Source organism: Aethina tumida, chromosome 7, assembly GCF_024364675.1.
Source record: "Aethina tumida isolate Nest 87 chromosome 7, icAetTumi1.1, whole genome shotgun sequence".
In the NCBI taxonomy this organism is placed as follows: Eukaryota; Metazoa; Arthropoda; class Insecta; order Coleoptera; family Nitidulidae; genus Aethina; species Aethina tumida.
In genome coordinates this window covers 1,251,470-1,270,256 of record NC_065441.1, presented here as the reverse complement: position 1 = coordinate 1,270,256, position 18,787 = coordinate 1,251,470, and the positions used below count along the sequence as shown (strand labels likewise).

Below are 18,787 nucleotides of genomic sequence, written 5' to 3'. Positions count from 1 at the left end.
CTTTACAGTTATGAGTCACTATAAATTTTGTATTTATTATTAAATGTTCATTGGTGTGTCTGTGTTTAAAAATGAAGAAACGTTTTTCTAAATCTGTAGACGCACTAAATATCAAATCACCCACTTCAGAACGCAAATCGAAACAAAAAACATCAAAAAAAGACCGAGGCAAAGATGAAAATTATAAAACAAATCAATCAAAAGATGTAAACGAAGTTCTAGACGTTGACAAAATCATAACTCAATTACTGAGCAAAAACGGTAAGTAACATATTGAAATTTATATAAATTCGTTGTAAGTATTATTCTTACAGAGAAGAGGAACGAAAAAACATTTCCGTTAAGTGAAAATATAATACGTTTGCTCTGTATAAGAGCAAGAGAGTTGTTTTTGAGTCAACCAATGCTTCTGGAGTTAGAAGCTCCAATTAATATATGGGGTGACATTCATGGTCAGTATCAGGATATGTTGCGTCTGTTCGAAAAGGCAGGATTTCCTCCAGACGCCAACTACTTATTCCTCGGGGATTATGTGGATCGAGGAAAACAATCCTTGGAAACGATCTGTCTGCTCTTGGCCTACAAAATTAAATATCCCGTTAATATATTCCTTTTGAGAGGAAACCACGAATCGGACACAGTGAATAGGATTTATGGGTTTTATGACGAGTGCAAAAGAAGGCTGAGCATAAAAATATGGAAGACTTTCGTGGATATTTTCAATACGATGCCTGTTGCTGCGATTATTTCCGACAAGATTTTTTGTTGTCATGGCGGTCTGAGTCCTGATTTGAAGCAAATGGATCTGATCAGGAAGATTGCTAGGCCAACTAATGTTCCAGACTCTGGTAATATTTCCCAATAACAACATTCAGCTGACTTTTACAGGTTAAAGTTTTTTTTAAGGTTTATTATGTGATTTACTGTGGTCAGATCCGGAACCAAATGTAGAAGGTTGGGGAGAAAACGATAGAGGAGTGTCTTTTACATTCGGAGTCGACGAAGTGGACAAGTTTTTGGTCAAAAACGATTTAGATTTAATAGTACGAGCTCATCAAGTAAAACCACTAAGATTGTGTGGGTAATAAAACGTAGTAATATATTTTTTTAAGGTTGTAGAAGATGGATATGAATTTTTCGGAAAAAGAAAACTGGTTACCATTTTCTCAGCACCCAATTATTGTGGCGAATATGATAATGCTGGTGCAATGCTTTGTATTGACGAGGAATTAACTTGTTATTTTAAGGTAAATATGCTAATTGTAAATCATTCTGTTTATATTGCAATAAACATGTTTTTTTCTTCAGATTATCACTGGAGTAAAGAGCACATATTTTTTATATAAAAAAAATAAAATTGCCCCAAGTACCAATTTATAGTAAGTAATATTATATTATTAATGTTAGTTTTATTTAGATATTATGTGATTTTTACATAGATATCGCCTTGGTAGTTTAGATTATTAAAAAATATTCCTTTTTTATTAATTAATTTGTTTTTTTATACTAAACTAAATCCTTTAAATATATTCATTTTGTAGTATTTCTTCATCGTGCAAAGCAGCATATTTAGGAAAATTTAAATCATCCAAATAATTATCTTCATCGTAATCAGATTCTTTTAGAATTTTTCTAGTTATAACGGCCATTATTATGATCCCCAAAATTGATGCGACGATCACAATGTACGATACCATCTCATCTACAAAACAAAATTCTATATATAATTTTGATACAGTTATAACTTACAATTAGTGTTCTGCTCCTCGACAAACATTTCGGTAGTTGTTTCAGCATTTGAAACTGTTTTTTGAGTTTCTACAGGACTTGTAAAATTTTTAATTGAATATTCAGTGGGTGTTTGATTGTTTGATTGATTGTTGCTTTTCAAACTAAAATTAAAAAATATTTATAATCGTAAACTATAATAAAGGTGTTCAGATTTACTAGAAAAATCCAAAATTTCGACAAGAACATGTAACAAATGTTGAAACTGGTTTCAATAGTTTACACTTAGATCTTTTGTTCAAATTTTCTTGTACACACTAAAATTAAAATAATTAAAACACTTAACAGCCATATTTAAATCCTTACAAAATATTTGTTGTTTTGTTCTTTTGGTTGTGGAAGAAAAACAGTAATAGTCGCATTTTCAAAATTTTCTGTCTCTTTTAACTGTGAATTGACAATGTGAACCATAAAAGACACTCTTTTTTCTGTTACGTTTGCTCTAAATGCAGCTTTAGCTACGCAGTATTTTTGATTAACATCCAAACTATTAAAAACAGAAGATTCCATTTTGATTTTCGCCAAAACTGTCCATTCGTTATTTTCAAACGGTATAAGATAAAACTTGTTTCTCATTTTTAAATTAAGTTTTTCTACTTCAAAAATGGTGAGTCTTAACTTAATTTGAACTTGATTATTTTCCTTCCAAACATCTTCACAAACTTTTTCCATGTATTGTTTTACCAGAATCTTCAACTTCTTTTTTTCCTGTTCGATTTTATGTATGTCGTTCGAACTTAAAATTATTGATTCTGATACAATCATGAAGTTATGGATTTCCTCTAAGTTATTACCATCAATCACAGCTAAGAGTTGTCTTTGTGTATGTTTATAATATAAATTCATTTCTAAATTGTTTCTTAATGAGGATAATTCATGTAAAACTTCTTCTGTTAGTTTAATAGTGTCGCTAAAGACCCCAAAGGATTTTAGTAAGGAATTACTGAAAAACAAACAATCTTCACCAGTTTCATTGCAGTTATTTAGATTAGTAATTTCCTGCATAATTAAAGAAGAAAAATTATCTTGTACTTCTTTTATCATATCAAAAGTTGGTATGCTTTCGTAGGTTTGTAGAACTGCTGATGCTTGTGCGAAAGCTTTGTAATAATCTTTATACAAGAGGTAAGTATTAAAATCTTGAAACGATAATCTACAACATTAAAAGTTAAAGACAATTTAAAGTAATTGTCATTTTAAATTACTTTAAATTTATTTCTTCAGGTAGGATAGTTTGAATTGTATTTCCTCGCACTTCATCGCAACTATTCAAGTTGTCACAGACTTCCATGAAGGTAACAATGCCTTCATCACCATAGGGAAGCTTCATCTGACAACTGTAAAATCCCATCAAAAAACAAATCGTAATCCTTTTCTCCTTTAAAAAATATCCAAACTTATATAAAATGGGCAAATCAACAGGTTTATCCACGGCCTCTTCAGTTTCAAATTTGAAAACAGTTTTCAAAGCTGTACCTTCTAAAGGTTTCACATGCAATTTTCCTAGTTTTGGAGGCGAGTTAGTCTCTATTGAAATATCCACGTGAGTGGTAAGATAATTACTTGGCGAGTAATTAATTTCGTCGTTTGAAGTACTTTCGTAGTTTTCTGGGCAGCTGATATTAATTCTGAATTTGTACTTAGCATCGCCTGTTAGTGTTTTTGCTGGAATTACAAGACGAAGATCTTTATCAATTGTATCATTCAGGAAGTCATCTAGTTCATTTAAAATTAAGTCTTCCGCAGCTGAAACATTAATCTTCTTTCCCACGTTTCCAGGCTTAAATAATAACAATTATATAAAATGGATAATAGAATTATCAAAATATTTTACCAAAGTATTCAAGTCTATATTTTCGAAACCTTCATCCGAAACCGACAACCACTGAACAGAACAAAAAGTATATAATTCCAAGACACCAACGTGGATGACAATGTCTTGGGAAACAGAAAATGGTTGTTTTATTGTGTCTACTTGTATAATTGAAACTTCCTTAATAGTTTGTATTGCAGAGGAACGTCTTTCAGACACATTCCCATTAGTTACTTCTATAGTGACCGTGTAGGAACCTTCTGAAAGTCCTTCATCTAGTTGTAGTTCTGCTAAATCGTGTTCCAAAAGTGTGTTATCCAAGTACCAATTTATTTGAAGAGTTTCTGTGTCTCCATCAAGATTTTTTACAAATGCGTTGATTGTTATAGGTGCATTTGCTTTTGTTATTAGATAATCAAATGGCAGTTTCAAAAGTATACCTCGTTCCAATATTTTTATTTTCAAACTATTCTGTGCAATAACCGAGTCATCTTCAGAATTCATTAATTTACAATTTAATTCGTAATTTTCCAAAGGTTCAAAAGTGTATGGAGGCACTGTTAGAAAATTACTTTTGCAATTAGAAACTGTTTCATTAGACAACATCCAACTGAAGTAGTACCCAGAAATATTCGAACACGTTATAATTTGCGCATTAATATAATAAGTATTAAAGGAGTAAGTTGTGTCAGTTGCCAATATTTTTAAATCTACAATGTTGTTTTCTTTGTTGCTGGTAATTTCTGATTTAATTGTATTTTGGTCAACATAATCTAAATTGTAATTGTTTGTGCCTATTACGTTTCCATCTTTAATAACCGATATGTTCAGAATGTATTTTATTCCAGGTATGAGCTAGAAAAATTACATAAGTAGGGAGAAAAAGTAGTAAGGAATAATGAACCATTTCATTTTTGAACTGAATCGTTCCGTCTTGAATATTATAGCTCTGCAAATACTTCTGAAACTCTCTTATAGATTTCCAAATCATTAATGTACATCGTTGATAATTTCTACAATTTTTTCCAATTCTTTTATAGTTTACATCAAATAAGTACTGCACATTTTCATCATTAATATTATCTTTATAATCTCCAATTCTAAAAAAATATATAAATAGAAATGAAATAATTAAAACAAAGTTTTACCTAATTTTGGAGTAATCAGAGTTTTCTTCGCCAATATTTTGGTCGCATATTAATTCTGGAACATCTACCTCAACATCAACTTCCTAGAAGACGATAAATTATATAAAAAATGAATCCAAAATATACATACATACTTTGCAAATAAATCCTACAATAATAATAATAAAACCACTCACTAGTGTCATATTTTATTAGATTAAGAATTAACACAATGACCTACATTCTTTTCAAAACACCACTGACCCACATTATTCAAATCTATCGTTTATTGTAAATGTGTCACCATAGTTACCAGTGTAAGAATAATTATCCATTAAAAAAATACATATAATCGATACTATTATGATGAATTATTACCGTTAACCCCGCAAATTTATCAAGCTAATCTTGAACTGCAGGAGAACTATCAAGTATATTGCGACAGTTGCAAGGCTCTGAAAACGAGAAAATATCTATGTATATTATTCTAAAGGATATTTATTAAATAATTTCTTACAGAAGTTATAAGTTCCCTATTTACCACTGTATATCCCTTCAATGACACCTTTGGTGGGTTGTTTTGTATGGCCTTTAAAAACAGTTGTATCTTAAAAAAGTATTTTTAAATGTATAGTTGAAAGATGTTATTGAAAGAATTACTTCTTTGGTGGTTTCCACGTCCACTGAATAGACGTTGATGTTCATAAGCGAGAATTGAACTCTGTTGGCAATGTTTGCAGAAGCCTGATGTGAACAGTTGCAAAATACAAAGAACAAAGTTAAGCAATAAAGTCCATCGACCAAAAGACCGATTTCTTTAAAACTAAATTTCAATCCGTGGTCTATAATTTCTGACGTAAATCCATAAACCTGCGTAAATTCAAATTAAATCAACTCCAGCTAATTTATTAAGTATTAAGTTCTTACAGCAATTGTAATGTTCATCATCATGAACAGTGAATAGGTGGAGTAAGTTCTTGCGTATGCGTTTCCCAATTTCTGCAACAGTTCGCTGAGCAAAAGCCACAGATATCTATATTGGGCGATGATGAACGCTGATGAGCTGACTTCCAGATCCTAAAAAATAATCAAGGGTGAAAGAAAAACATTTTCAGATTTTCTTACTTTTTCAAAACTATCAGCTAAAGCGGTGCTGGCGTTTCCGATGGCTCTGCAGTTTATATACCAAAGGGCGCAATTCATGTTGATCATCGTGATGATATGATAATAAGCAATAGTATGATATAAAGTGAAACCCTCCATTAAAACGCTCAACGTTAGCAGGAAAATAATTGCGACTATAACGCTTCCCATGCTTATTATTACGATTAACGTGCTTAGATATGGAAACTCCAAATTTTTGCCTAGAAATTATGAATTATTTCATAGAATTGTATTGAACAATCTGATCTTTACCCGTAACCTGAAAGTACAGAAGTTGAAAGCTGCCCCAACTATTTTTATAATCACAAACTTCGTAAGCCACTCCCCAACCTACGAATGGAATCCAAAAGTGTGGTATTAAATAAACCACAAAGATGATTGAGTAAATATATTCGTCAAATTTTTTGCTTCTATTTGTAAGAATATCCAATCTTTCCCAGCCCACCAGAAATACCAAGATCGTAGTTATCGCATAGAAAAAATACGCGTAAATCATCGGAGGACTCTTCCATGAGAATTTTATTCTTCCGATGTCTCTTTGAACCGGCATAACCGCAAGGACCTTTAACCAATATTACAATTTTTTCATCTTTAAATAAAATAATACTACTCACTCTAAAGAGAGAAAGTAGAAGTTTGTGATCCCGGTAAAATTGATCGTGTTCTTCAATCAAATCGTAATTTTTCTTGTCCCATTTTAGTCGATCTTTTATAGCTCTAGTTCTTGGACTTCCTCTGATTAATTTAGTAAAATGTTGCATGTTTAACTCATTGCCGTACAAATCTGGCAAGTCCGAGAGCTGCATGTTGCTGCGGTCTTACTACTACTGGATTAAACTGAACGATTTGAAAGTAAAGGTAATTGATAATCTATAGTTTGTAATTATTTAAGACGTGGTAATTGAGGGCTTATTCAGTTGAATAAATATTTGTCATAATGTGAGTAGAAATGAGACAGTTTGTAAGAATATATTATTATTTTATTGTAATACTTAGTACAGATCAAATAAATACAAACATTAGTTAATTTCAAGTCACAGTTCTTTAATGAAAAATAGTCTGCTAATACTTTTTAAAAAAGTTACGTAAAGTGGTTAACAACGTAAAAATGCGATTGGTAAATTTTGTTTACAAGAACAATATATAAAATTTATTTTTCATTAACATGTATTAAAAAATTATGAAAAGACGTTACTTGTTGTTTCAACACAAAACAAACGTTATTTATATACACAGAGTACCTTAACAAATACAACGACAAAAATATCAAAAATAGTTTTGGATTACAAGTAGAACCGAAAACAAATCCAACTGCTTCGAAGTCATATTCATTAAATACAAAAACTAAGTTTACAGATTGTAAAATTAACGGACAAAACTGAATTTTATTAATGACTAGATGTTCAGTTTGTCCTGTTTGGGCCAGGCGATTTTCGCGTCTATCCTTTTGTAGGCAAGCATCGTGTGTTTTCCAGTTTCGTTCACGAAGTCCTGAGGACACTCGTTATCCAACAACATTGTTTCTACAAGCAAAAAGTCAATAAATTATAAACTTAGTATATTTTTTGCCTTCCTTACCTTCACCGTCGGTTAACCGGTAGAGAGCATAGTCTTGTGGATTGGTGATTCTGGCTTTGTGAGCGATTATTTTGCAGACCTCTTTTGTTGTCATGTGTGGCCGTGCCGGCAATGTTTTTGTCAATATTGAGCCGTGTAACTCATCAGGTACCACCACTTTCAACACAGACTGAAACAATTTAAAAATAAATGTAATATCAATTTATTTCCAATGATTTGCATCATTACCTCATTTTTAACATTATTTTTTACATTTTCTTCAAAACTTTCCTTGAAATTCTTAAGTACATGAATGGCGGAAGATAATGTAGTAAGATAATATCCGCCTTCTCCAGATAATAATGAAGGATGTAGCAATCCTGAATAAAACATACAACATTATTATGCAATTCGAAAACTATATATTATAGTATCTTCTTACCCCACATATATTCAGCCTCAATTTCGGCCGTCACAAAATTTGTTTTGATCAAAACCCACACAAACAGCGGCAAGAAATCATCAGCCCCCAATTGAGTGTTTTTGCCACTTCCTGTTAATTGTCCTATTTTTACCTAAAATAATAAAACAACCAATTAATCAAAACTGTATAGTCTTAGAAAAATAGGTTGAGTCTTACAGAGTTGAAAATACAAGCAATCGCAGCCAAAAGATATTCTAGCTTTTCCAACGGTGAGTCGGCAGTTTGCAGTCTTTTCAAATATTGAGAAATCGTGCTGAGAGCTGATTCCGATGGCAGATTTATCTTCGGTTTGATTGCCAGTTCGGCTATTGGTCTCGTTGATGCGTATTGTATGTTGTCGGCCAAAAGTCGAATCGCTCCGGTTTTGGTGTAATGGTTTAAGAACAGTTTCTGTAGATGGTCTTTTAGAGGTCTGACGACTAGTTTGTGCATCACACCTTCTAGTATGGCGTCTAGGTTTAAAAACTCAGTCGATTTAAGCTGAAAAATTGATAATTAAGTAAGTAACTGGAAGAAGGTTTTGTAGATGCACTTACTTTATTTCTCTCTCGTTCGATTTCTTTGTAAAAACCTTTTTCGCCGTGTTTCACCAGATAGTTCTTCATTCCCGACATAAACTGACGCATATTTCTCATGACAACCTAAATAGAAATAGAAAATTAATTAATAAATTAATTAAGAGTAAACTATTAATCTACCTGGGGATTTGTTTCCTTCGAATCGCATGTGCAAGCAATGAAATTATCAATGTTTTGAGCAAACGTTGTACTTTTATCTTGAGCAAGTTCGAGTGCATACGATCGAATCGCAACACCAACAGTCTTAGGTCCGTTTTGATCTCTACTGCGAAGCGCTTGCAAACGCGGGGCAGCTAAAATTTAAACAAACCTCAGTTAATTGGATCAATAATGATGCAATTTAAAATACTTACAGAGAAGGGGATCCAATCGTTCCTTGAAGCTCTTCGATCTATTTATTGATGCCACCTTGGTAGGACTGCAAGGCAGCTCAGAAATAGATTCATCAGTCTAAAACGTAATTGCACATTTAATATTGTATCAAAAAACATTTCCTCTGATTGATGTTACCTCAGTTTGTCCAATATCTTGTCCGACTTCAGCCCAAGGGTCGGAGAATTCTGTCACCTCGCTAATTTCCGAAGGGGGAGCTTTTGGAAGTCTTCTGTCTTCTACATTGTCATAAGCTGACATCCGGCATCTGTCTTCGTTTGAAGGCATATCTGGAAATCTAGAAAACACCATTTACCCTCTATTTATTCACAATTATTGCAAAATATTTTAGTTATCAATATTGTGCAAGAGTTATTTACCGGTTTGAAGTGAGTTCCTGGAAAGTAGTTCGTCTTTCATCACCGTCATAAGGCTGAAGGGATGATATCAATTTAGGGAGTGGCGGCCAATCCGAATCGTAGTCCTCGCTGGACTCCATATTGTCTAAACTACCATCACATTCAGTCACTGTAACAAGTTATCAATTAGTGTTTATTACATAGTATACATACAAATTTTTATCATAGTTTATTGACACAAGATGATAAAGGAACGAGCACTTACTCATAAATTTCCAGCCGTTGTCGACTTGCCAACTATCGTTGTTTCTAGGTTTCACCACCGGTGGCAATACGGGTTTTATGTCGTTTTTCTTTGCCAGCAATAGCTTTTGTTTTGGACTGAGGTTATCTACGGAAGACGACATCATACCTCCGGTAAACTCATCTTCGGCTTTCTCGAGAGGAGAATTAATGGTTTTGAGAGCGTGCAGATTTGGAGGATTGGAGTGCCGATGGTGCATTGGAACTCCGGGAGCGGGTCGGTTGAAGAGCCTTTTGGGTACTTGGAATTGGGCTATAGAGTCGGCAGGTTCGGCATAGAAGGGGCTTCCTTGCTTGGGTTGCGGGCTGGGTGCGTCGGGAGGGCCTGGCGTATTCGCCAGGTGTTCATTGGTCGGGGACAAAACTGAATTTCCTTAAAACAAAAGAAAATTAGTTACGATTCAATTAAGTTTAATTTTAAACGTACCTTTGTTTGAATTTGAATTCTGGCTTGGTGTGCTGCAATGACTTCTAATGGAGGAGCCATTGTTGGACTCGGTGGGACTTAGAATGTTATTGTTCAAAGAAATTTCGTTACCAGTGTGCTGTAAAATGTCTGGAGAAGCCAAATTGGTGATTTTCGGTTTGGGGATTGTTTGTTCGTTGGTCCAAACGTCCTCGTAATCACTGATCTTGTCACCAAGTCCACTTTTGTAGTACAACATGGTGGGCGAGTCCACAATGTCACTTTCCTGATAGTGCTTGGAAATTTTATGTTTGCGTTTACTGTGTCTGGCAGTTTTGGTAATACTCAATGGTGACAAAGTATCGGGCGATATCAAGCTGGTCGGATCAGAATTCGGGGAGAGAATCGACGAATTCGGCGACAAAATCTGACTGTTGTTCACCGAAGAATTGTCTCTGCTACCTTTAGAAGACATGGTGGAAGTAGTGCACTGACCCTCGGGACTCATCCTCTTGGGATCGCATTGTATTTCCATCTGAGAAGGTGGCGCATCACTCCTGGGACTCTGCGAGCCCATACTGAATGTCACTGTTGTTGTTACCGTGAAATTGTTCTGGGGAGTTGAAGGTTTGGACCACCTCGGTGGAGGAGGCGGCGGAGCGTTTTTAAACGACGGCATACTTTTAATTTGTTTTATTTCCGTGTTCGGATCGATTTTGTTGGTCAGATTTAAAGTACTAGGTCTTGTCGGTTTCTCTTTAGTCGTTACTGGAGTTGAGGGTTCGGCCGTTTTGAACGTGCTCATCAAGGGGTTCATGTTCAAGACGAGATCTGCGTCCGGACTCGAGGCGTTCGAAGGTGGAGGACTGTAACTCCAAAACTCCTGGCCCAACAGTGCGAAAGATGATAGCTGTTGTCTGCTCTTGCACTCTCGAATATTTTTGGGCAATGTCAGCTGCACCGGAAGCTCATCACAACAACTGGAATAATGTGCGATGAGTGCGGCCATGTCGACGAAACGATTCTCGCTCGTTTCTAAGCCCAGCCTCCCTTCCGATGAGTGGATTAAATAGTGTTCGATATAAGGCCCTTTGTCGGGGGGTAAACGTACAGAAAGAGCCATCGTGTCCGATTGCGATGACTTACGAACGACAAAGCAACCTTCCTCTTTGCCCTGAAGTAAATGGAAGGCTCCCGCGCGTTGAATTCCGGGTAAGAACCAGATCGGGTGGCACAACACCAAACGTTCCATTAGGCCTATATCACAGGTGGCTCCATATCCTAAAAAACATTCGATATAGGAATCTAAACTCTTGGAAATAGTTTGAGTTACCTTCTTCGCTGTCCTCGCTGCTGGCGTCGGAACCGCCTCCGTTCCCGGATGATACAAGCGATTCTCGGGACAAAGAGCGGGACGCTGGAGGTGGTAGGTGCGTTGGAGGTGGCGATGGGGACGGTGCACCGACCCCTGGACTTTGACGGTCGCCCAGGCCGTGGAGATAGGGCTCCAAAAATGCATCGCTTCTGAAAATAAACAATAAATCAATTTTAGAATATTTTATTGAAGTTGTGTAGTTTTTCTATTAGAGGTCTTGTCGACATTATTATTTTCTTGTATTGTGAGGTGTATAAGTACGAGGGTGCATTTTTTAGGGGCTAATAAGGGGTGGGAATGTAATTTAATTTCAGTTCAGTTTGGAATACTTCTTGGAGTCCTTTGTTTGGGAAATGTTTTATTATATAGATTTATTATAAAAAATAATTATTAATATTTACATAGAGTATTTTATTTACGACTATCAGAGGTTATAATTATATTCAGTTGGGAATAAATTAAGTAGTTAGAAAACTTTGGCAACATAAAAGTAAATTTAATTCTTATCTTTATTTATGCACCAGCACTGATTAGAAAAGGCCCAAAATTGAAAGGTGATATCCTCTCGTAATTGACCCTCGAATGGATGGATTTCCTTCACAACACTCTTTCCCCAATTATTCACCGATCCGATCCGTCCTGCGTCGGGGTCGCGGATAATTAGGCGGCGATAATCCCTTTTCCAAGGGACTCGTTCGGTCCGTCTGGCGGTAGGATTTACGGGGGTTGCCATGGAAGTGTGCGCGCATTGTTCCGCCCGTTGTCCCACCGTGTGCATCCCGATGACTCACTCTCGTTCTCAAAGAAATACCAAACGAGGCGACGAAGCAGGAGATAAGAGGCGACTGTTTGCCCAACGATGCGACATTTAAGATGACTTTCAATCGTATTTAATGTTAAAATGATTTCTTAACAGTTTTATCATATAAACATTAAAATTATTACTGCATCTTTAAAGTAAAATATAATGAATTTGCTTCGGTACATTTCTGAAGTAGATAAAAGCTGAATGAATGAATTGTTCTAAGTTAAAAGTTTTAAAAATCATAAAGCAAAAGCACGGGAGGAAATGAGTAGTTTGTTTGCGATCCCGTACGAACAATATTTGCATTGTTATCGAGGAATAAAAGCGAGTGGAGTTGAGAGATGTTTGGAGGCCGAGTGAGTAAACAACGCTGAGAGGCCAGTTTGAAAACGGATAGTCTGTAAGTTTATTGTGTTCTAGGTGCATATTCATCTCATATATGACCCATTTTCGCACGCGATCGATGGAAAGTCCATTGTTGTAGAGCGGATAATGATAGTTTGTGTGATTGTGTTGTACAATGAGTCTGTTGCCACGAGTAACGAGATATTTAGGTTGAACTGTGCTTTAAGTGACGCTTCATTTTTATTCTTCCTATTTTTGTATCGACACTAAAGTTTAGAAAAACACTTAATAAACAAAATATAAAAATAACTGAAGGCTTTAAAAAAATTGTTACTAAGAATTTTAAATATAATAGGAGATTCTAAGAAGAGAATCTGCATCATAGTCCAATCATTTTCGTCAAAATTAGGTGAAGATCTCGAAACCGAGATACCCAGCTATAATCTCGTATAAACTTATATTGTGACATCCCAAAACTTGTCCCAAAATTCATACATGATGGCCTAAAAAATCAGAGGACAAAAAACACAAAAACTGATTTTTTGCGCATTTTTTGTAAATATCTTGTTTCCTATGGGTTACTAAGATGACTGGACTAAGTTTCTAGGAAAAGAATTTGCATCATTCCCACAAAAATAAAGCACACTATAAATAAGTAATTATAAACGACTTAAACTATATTATTAAACATAGTGAACGTTCCAAGTCTCAGCATCCGCAATAATAAATTTGTTGCTCTTGTTTCAGTGGGATCCCGTTAGACAAACAATTTAGTAGGAAATCGTCTTATAATTGCGCCTTCAACTCCAACGACGCCGGGGAAAAATAGGAAAAATCATCGCATCTGTCGCGTCAATTAGCAAAATCCGTGAAAAAGTGGGATAATTGCAAATTGCGCTCTTGGACTTAATAGAGAAGTCGTATCGAGTCTTCAGATCGTTGCGATAAGAATAAATTAGCAGTAATAACGTGATGGGTCAATTCTAACTGAGAACTTATCTCTTATTTTATCACCGACATTTACATAAACATCTCCAGTTCTCGCGTTGGCAAAACCAACAGTAAAACCTATACACGTAAGTGTCTAAACTGGAAGTGAAATCATTTGTTCGTTGTTTGAAACAGGGTAACATGTAGGACGTGAATCAATTACAGGGACCCCTCGATATTCGTTTAAAGGGAGTTGTTAAGGGAAATGTTGGGTAGTTGAGTTACAGATCTCATAATTGACTGGTATTTTGCGAGCTAATTTCATTTCTCCCGTTTTAAAATTTAATATCGCTAATAACGGGGGCCCGAAAAAGGACCCGCTTGATCCTTCGGGGGGCGAAACGGAAAAGTACATTGAACTTGCTTTTCTAATTTAAAACACGCATGTCTGATACTTGTTACTCCCGTAATTTCCAAAACATTTTAGTTAATAAATTAACTAATATCGAAATCATGAAATAATAAATATGAAACTGTAACAGCTGAGTATCATGTGAATATCAAACATGAACTGACATCGATTAATTCGACATTGTGTGTCTCCCCGGAGAGTCGGCACGCCATCCAATTTGAATGTCATTAGCTGTGATCGAACTGCACCGATTCGAATTATATTTTCCGTGATTCCTAAACACATAATCAGTGTGTATCGCCATTTCCGCACTGCGTAACCCACTAAATCACGCACAGTATTCGAGAGGTGATTTATGAGGCGCAATAAGCGAAGAATTTTCGACAGGATTAGTTTTAATTGTTGCGATTTTTCGACCGGAGCCCTTTTTATTTATCGCTCGTCGGGTGTAATGACCGTAGTTCGGCCGGAATAAGAGAACAGGAGCGCATTAATTATGAATGTGCGGCCGTAAATGCGGAATTGATTGGCTTTCTCTCAGAAAATACGATATAATAACCATTAGAAATGGCACGCATCAACTGACGCCCATTTTTATTGTTTTATAATGAATTTTGCGATATTCTGTCTTGTTGTTAACTGATTCGTTTCACGCTTTCACCACACACATTCGCAGTTTAATTGGAAAGATGGTTATTGATACTGATGTCGATTTAATTGAGTTTAAAATTGGTACGTGTATGTGACGGCTTCTGCGGAAGCTTGGCCAGTTCAACCAAACCGTTAGGTATTTTTATAGAAAACGCAAATTCATTTAAATTAGTCGGTTTATAAATAGCAAAGACGGATTGACTAATATGAACATCACTATTCTTCTTAACCAATACGGACCAAAAAATTCTGAGGGTGTTCGGAGTTTCCAAACAGTAAAGACAGTAAAGGACAGTATCTCAGAAGTCGAATCGAATGACTATAATAATTATAGAATATAATAAACGTTATTAGTAAATGTGACCCTGAAAAAAAAACGTAGAAACTAATTTGTTGTTGTTTTTTAAATGAAACCTGACACACATGTTAAAAACATCAATTTTTCTTTTGAAATTTATTAACTAAATGTACTTTTAAAATATCTATGTATTTATCATTAAAATATTTGCCACATTTTTTGTAAAAATATTTTCAGTGTCTCCCTTAAAGTGATGATAACACAATGAACTTTTGTTTAATGTTTGTCGATAAAGAAACAAGTTTTATTTGCTCCAGTTTCCATATTCTATACATGTAAATAAAATTGGAGTGTCTGTTTGTAATATTGAAATAACCGTTTACGCGTGTAGTAAACGCATATGAATATAAATACAGTACATACACCAAAATAACATTTTTTGCAATTTTTGTCACTTTGTCTGTCTGTCTGTTTGTTCCGGCTAATCTGTGAAATGGCTGCACCGACTTGAAGGGACTTTTATTGGTAGGTAGCTTAGCCACCACTGGGCCGTTACGTCGGGCGCCTCCCAGACAAAATCGCGGGTACAGCTGGTTAATCATAAAATTAATTTAAATTAAAAAGAATTGTTCTTTTAATAAAATGATTATGTCTTTTAGTTATTTCTTACGTTTTTAGTAATTTTTTGGGAATACAGGAAGAATTAGAATTTATTTATTTTTACTTTTTTAATAATTTTTCAGGAAATTAGTAAAAAGTAAAATTCATAAAGTTATTAAAATGAAACTATGTAATTTAATCAGTATGAATTTAATTATATGGATTTTATCCCATAGATTTTAATTGTATGGAAATTGATCGTATAAATTTTTATCGTATGGAATTTGATCCTATGGAAATTGATCATATTTATTTTGATCGTGTGGATTTTGATCATATGGAAAATGATCGGATGGATTTTGATCGTATAAATTTTGATCATATGTAATATGATCGTATGGATTTTGATCGTATGGAAAATGATCATATGGATTTTGATCGTATGGAAAATGATCATATGGATTTTAATCGTATGTATTTTGATCATATGGATTTTGATTGTATGAATTTTGATCGTATGGATTTTGATCGTATGGAAAATGATCATATGGATTTTGATCGTATGGAAAATGATCATATGGATTTTGATCGTATGGAAAATGATCGTATGGATTTTGATTGTATGGAAAATGATCGTATCTTTTGAAATTTCTCAGCGAATTACTTAAAAAATTTAACAGAAATCAGACTAATTTAGAACCCTAATAACTTTTTCATTTTAAATGGGACACCCAATATATTTTATGTATTTCAATTGTAGAGTAAATTTTGGATATTTATATATATATCATATCTTATATAAGTCAATAGTTTTCAATTTATTAATTTTTTAGTTTAAAATGTGCCAAATGTATTATCAATAATAAGTAACTTATTTATTTATATTTTATATTTTTGTTTTTAAGTTTGCGTACCTAGTTTTTTGGGTCTTTAAACATTATTTAAAAAGTTAGAACACTAAAGATTGTTTAAAAAGTTTCTTGATAATATTTTGAAATTTCTTAACGAATTAATTGAGAAAACCTAAGACAAATTAGGTTGAACTAGGATCCTAATAACATTTTTTATTTCAAATGGGACACTCAATATACTTTTATATATTACAATTGTAGAATTTAGGATATTTGTGTATATCGTGTCTTATAATTAGAAGCAACAGTTTTCAATTTATTTAAAATTTTATTAAAATTTACCAAATGTAAGTGTCAATAATAAATAATAAAGACATTTTTGTTGTCAAGTTTAGTTACAGGGGTATTGAATTTTTAGAATTTTTAAAAATTGTTTAAAAAGTTTCTTAATTTAAGACAATTTAGACTAACTTAGTACATTAATAACTTTTTAGGTCAAATAGGACACCCTATATATATTTCAATTGTAGAATAAATTTTTGATATTTGGGTATAACTAAACTAAAGTTAATAGTATCCAATTTATTATTTTTAGTTAAAATTTACCAAATGTAAGGGTCGATATGTTAAAACTTTTTTATGTTTAAAATCTTCGAACATTGTTTAAAAAGTTCCTTCCCAATATTTCTCAGCGAATCCCTTAACATAAATTAGGTTAAATTAGGACCGATACATTGCCACTGTCAAAGTTAAATTCAAATTAATTAATTATTTATTGAAACATGACCATTTTTTAAATATAGTAATCTAATAAAGGTACATTAAACTTCTTTATGAATTATTTTATCATTTGATCATTGCAGTAGAAATATGAATTAGGTGGTTGTTTTAAGTGTCTTAATTACTTCAACTGAAGCTGTACTTTCATCAATGTAGCCAAATTCTGGTTAATTGGTAAAAGAACTAGTCAAGTTTACACATTAGCTATTCATGTTCCTATTAAAATCAATTCACAATCTTAAAAAAATAATAAATATTATTTAATCTTAAATCTTAAAAAAAATAATAAATAAAATTTAATTATGGCAAGACTAAAACAATGTGGACGGTCTGAAAATCTTATTTCCGACATGCAAATTCGTAGTGAAACAATAGCAAATCTCACGCACTTTCGTTCGAATAAAAAATTAAAATTCCCCTAGCAAAGACACGTTGAACTCGTGTCCATTTACAAATTAATATTTCAGCGATCCAGTCGAAGAGTGAAACATAAATAAATCCGCATTGTTTCCGTTTTTACGGGTCGTGGATCGTTCGACTTCCTGCACTCCACAACCTAATATGTTTTACGAGTGGATAAAAGCATTGTTGTGTTACACTCGTGCCGGTCATTCGTTATGATTGCGATTGTGAAGAAAATATCATCGTCATGTGCTGGTTTTTAATTAATTCACGGTTTTGCCGGTTCGATTCGGTGCTTAATGGAAGGATGATTGTGTTATAATTAAGTTTGTCCCGTTGTGTCACGTTTGTTTTCATTATTTTCGCTAATTGTTGTTTATTGAAGGGGTTACAAGTGCGTTTCTGATGTTTAAAACGCATCAGGGACTTTATTAGTCAGGTGACTCATTTTACTCCTGGCCTCCATTTAATTGTGTGTTTTTAAATTAGTAAGATAATTTATATTCAGTAGGTTATTAAGTAAGTTGATAGAAATTATTTTGGAGTGAAGCAACGGCTAGACGACGAGTGCATATTATGCGCTTGGTATTTTGTTAAGTGGCCTTTGTGTTGTATTGCACAGTCGGTTGGTTATTTCGAACCGAACTGATGCCAAACGATTTGGAAACCCGCCAACGAAACCAGGAACACTCGGAACGAGACATTCTCATTTTTAACCTTTAATTAAATTCAAATCCGGCACATAAAGTTTGCAAACATCAAAACAGTCATTTTCAGCCTGAAACAGATAAACAATACGGTGATCACAGATCGTGAAACTGGGAGAGACAAATTTAATTGTGACAATTAGCCGTTTTGCATCTGGATTCCTAATTGGCTAATTAGTTGCGGGTCGAGCACACAGCAAATGATTAAAACGCGGCCGAAAATGTTTTTTGATGATACCGCGTTGTTTTGCACCCGTAACGCAATTAGAGCTTGAAAAATGCAAAAGCCCGTTTTGTTTCGCCCTCCGTTTTTCGATTCGTTTGTGTAACGTAACTCGATTATTTTCACAATCGACTGTGTTCATTTCGTTCAAACCGCAATAACTGCTTTGTTTTGCGTTTTACAATTTGTTTAGCTAAAAACAAAGCCTCAAATTATTCGAACAAGTAAAACACGAATCAAAGTTAATCCGAATCCCATAAACACTCGAAGGCGAAGAGGAGTGTGAATTGAGTCGTTTTGTTGGGTAAAAGTGGCCCTTTTCGAAAAGCCACACCTGTTGTGATTCGACGATAAAAGCCTCGTTGCGGAAGCCGCGGAAGAGTGCGTGAAACGATGCAGATGACGCACTCTTGCGCCCTTAAAACAGACGGGAATTATCCCTTTTGTCCGATCCCCA

At 34.2% G+C, this 18,787-nt stretch overlaps 4 protein-coding genes across 4 annotated transcripts in view; 1 reads left to right on the top strand and 3 right to left on the bottom strand.

The window, feature by feature from the left end:
- The first annotated feature begins 65 nt into the window (after positions 1–65).
- LOC109597500 (serine/threonine-protein phosphatase alpha-2 isoform) lies at positions 66–13,641 on the top strand. Its single transcript, XM_020013201.2, has 6 exons — positions 66–261; positions 315–848; positions 907–1,058; positions 1,113–1,247; positions 1,309–1,379; positions 13,224–13,641. The coding sequence occupies exons 1-6, from the start codon at positions 72–74 to the stop codon at positions 13,303–13,305; spliced, it is 1,164 nt and encodes a 387-aa protein (XP_019868760.2). The 5' UTR covers positions 66–71; the 3' UTR covers positions 13,306–13,641.
- Positions 1,406–4,932, bottom strand: LOC109597521 (uncharacterized). The gene is made up of 8 exons (XM_020013230.2): positions 4,884–4,932; positions 4,506–4,832; positions 3,623–4,456; positions 2,994–3,568; positions 2,095–2,941; positions 1,948–2,045; positions 1,750–1,892; positions 1,406–1,702 (listed from the first exon to the last, which is right to left on the bottom strand). The coding sequence occupies exons 2-8, from the start codon at positions 4,590–4,592 to the stop codon at positions 1,521–1,523; spliced, it is 2,766 nt and encodes a 921-aa protein (XP_019868789.2). The 5' UTR covers positions 4,593–4,832; positions 4,884–4,932; the 3' UTR covers positions 1,406–1,520.
- Positions 4,994–6,698, bottom strand: LOC109597520 (gustatory and odorant receptor 22-like). Its single transcript, XM_020013229.1, has 7 exons — positions 6,507–6,698; positions 6,145–6,454; positions 5,854–6,092; positions 5,656–5,805; positions 5,389–5,598; positions 5,246–5,335; positions 4,994–5,183 (listed from the first exon to the last, which is right to left on the bottom strand). The coding sequence occupies exons 1-7, from the start codon at positions 6,696–6,698 to the stop codon at positions 5,109–5,111; spliced, it is 1,266 nt and encodes a 421-aa protein (XP_019868788.1). The 3' UTR covers positions 4,994–5,108.
- Positions 6,857–18,787, bottom strand: part of LOC109597518 (protein sprint) — a 69,640-nt gene continuing 57,709 nt past the window's right edge. Inside the window, exons 2-14 of the mRNA XM_020013226.2 lie at positions 11,285–11,475; positions 9,973–11,232; positions 9,508–9,918; positions 9,264–9,411; positions 9,022–9,181; positions 8,865–8,961; positions 8,632–8,804; positions 8,470–8,574; positions 8,090–8,413; positions 7,892–8,024; positions 7,699–7,829; positions 7,471–7,639; positions 6,857–7,415 (exon numbers count right to left, since the gene is read on the bottom strand). Coding sequence (XP_019868785.2) covers positions 7,288–7,415; positions 7,471–7,639; positions 7,699–7,829; positions 7,892–8,024; positions 8,090–8,413; positions 8,470–8,574; positions 8,632–8,804; positions 8,865–8,961; positions 9,022–9,181; positions 9,264–9,411; positions 9,508–9,918; positions 9,973–11,232; positions 11,285–11,475 — 3,430 coding nt within the window. The 3' untranslated portion in view covers positions 6,857–7,287. The remainder of the gene's footprint in view (positions 7,416–7,470; positions 7,640–7,698; positions 7,830–7,891; positions 8,025–8,089; positions 8,414–8,469; positions 8,575–8,631; positions 8,805–8,864; positions 8,962–9,021; positions 9,182–9,263; positions 9,412–9,507; positions 9,919–9,972; positions 11,233–11,284; positions 11,476–18,787) is intronic.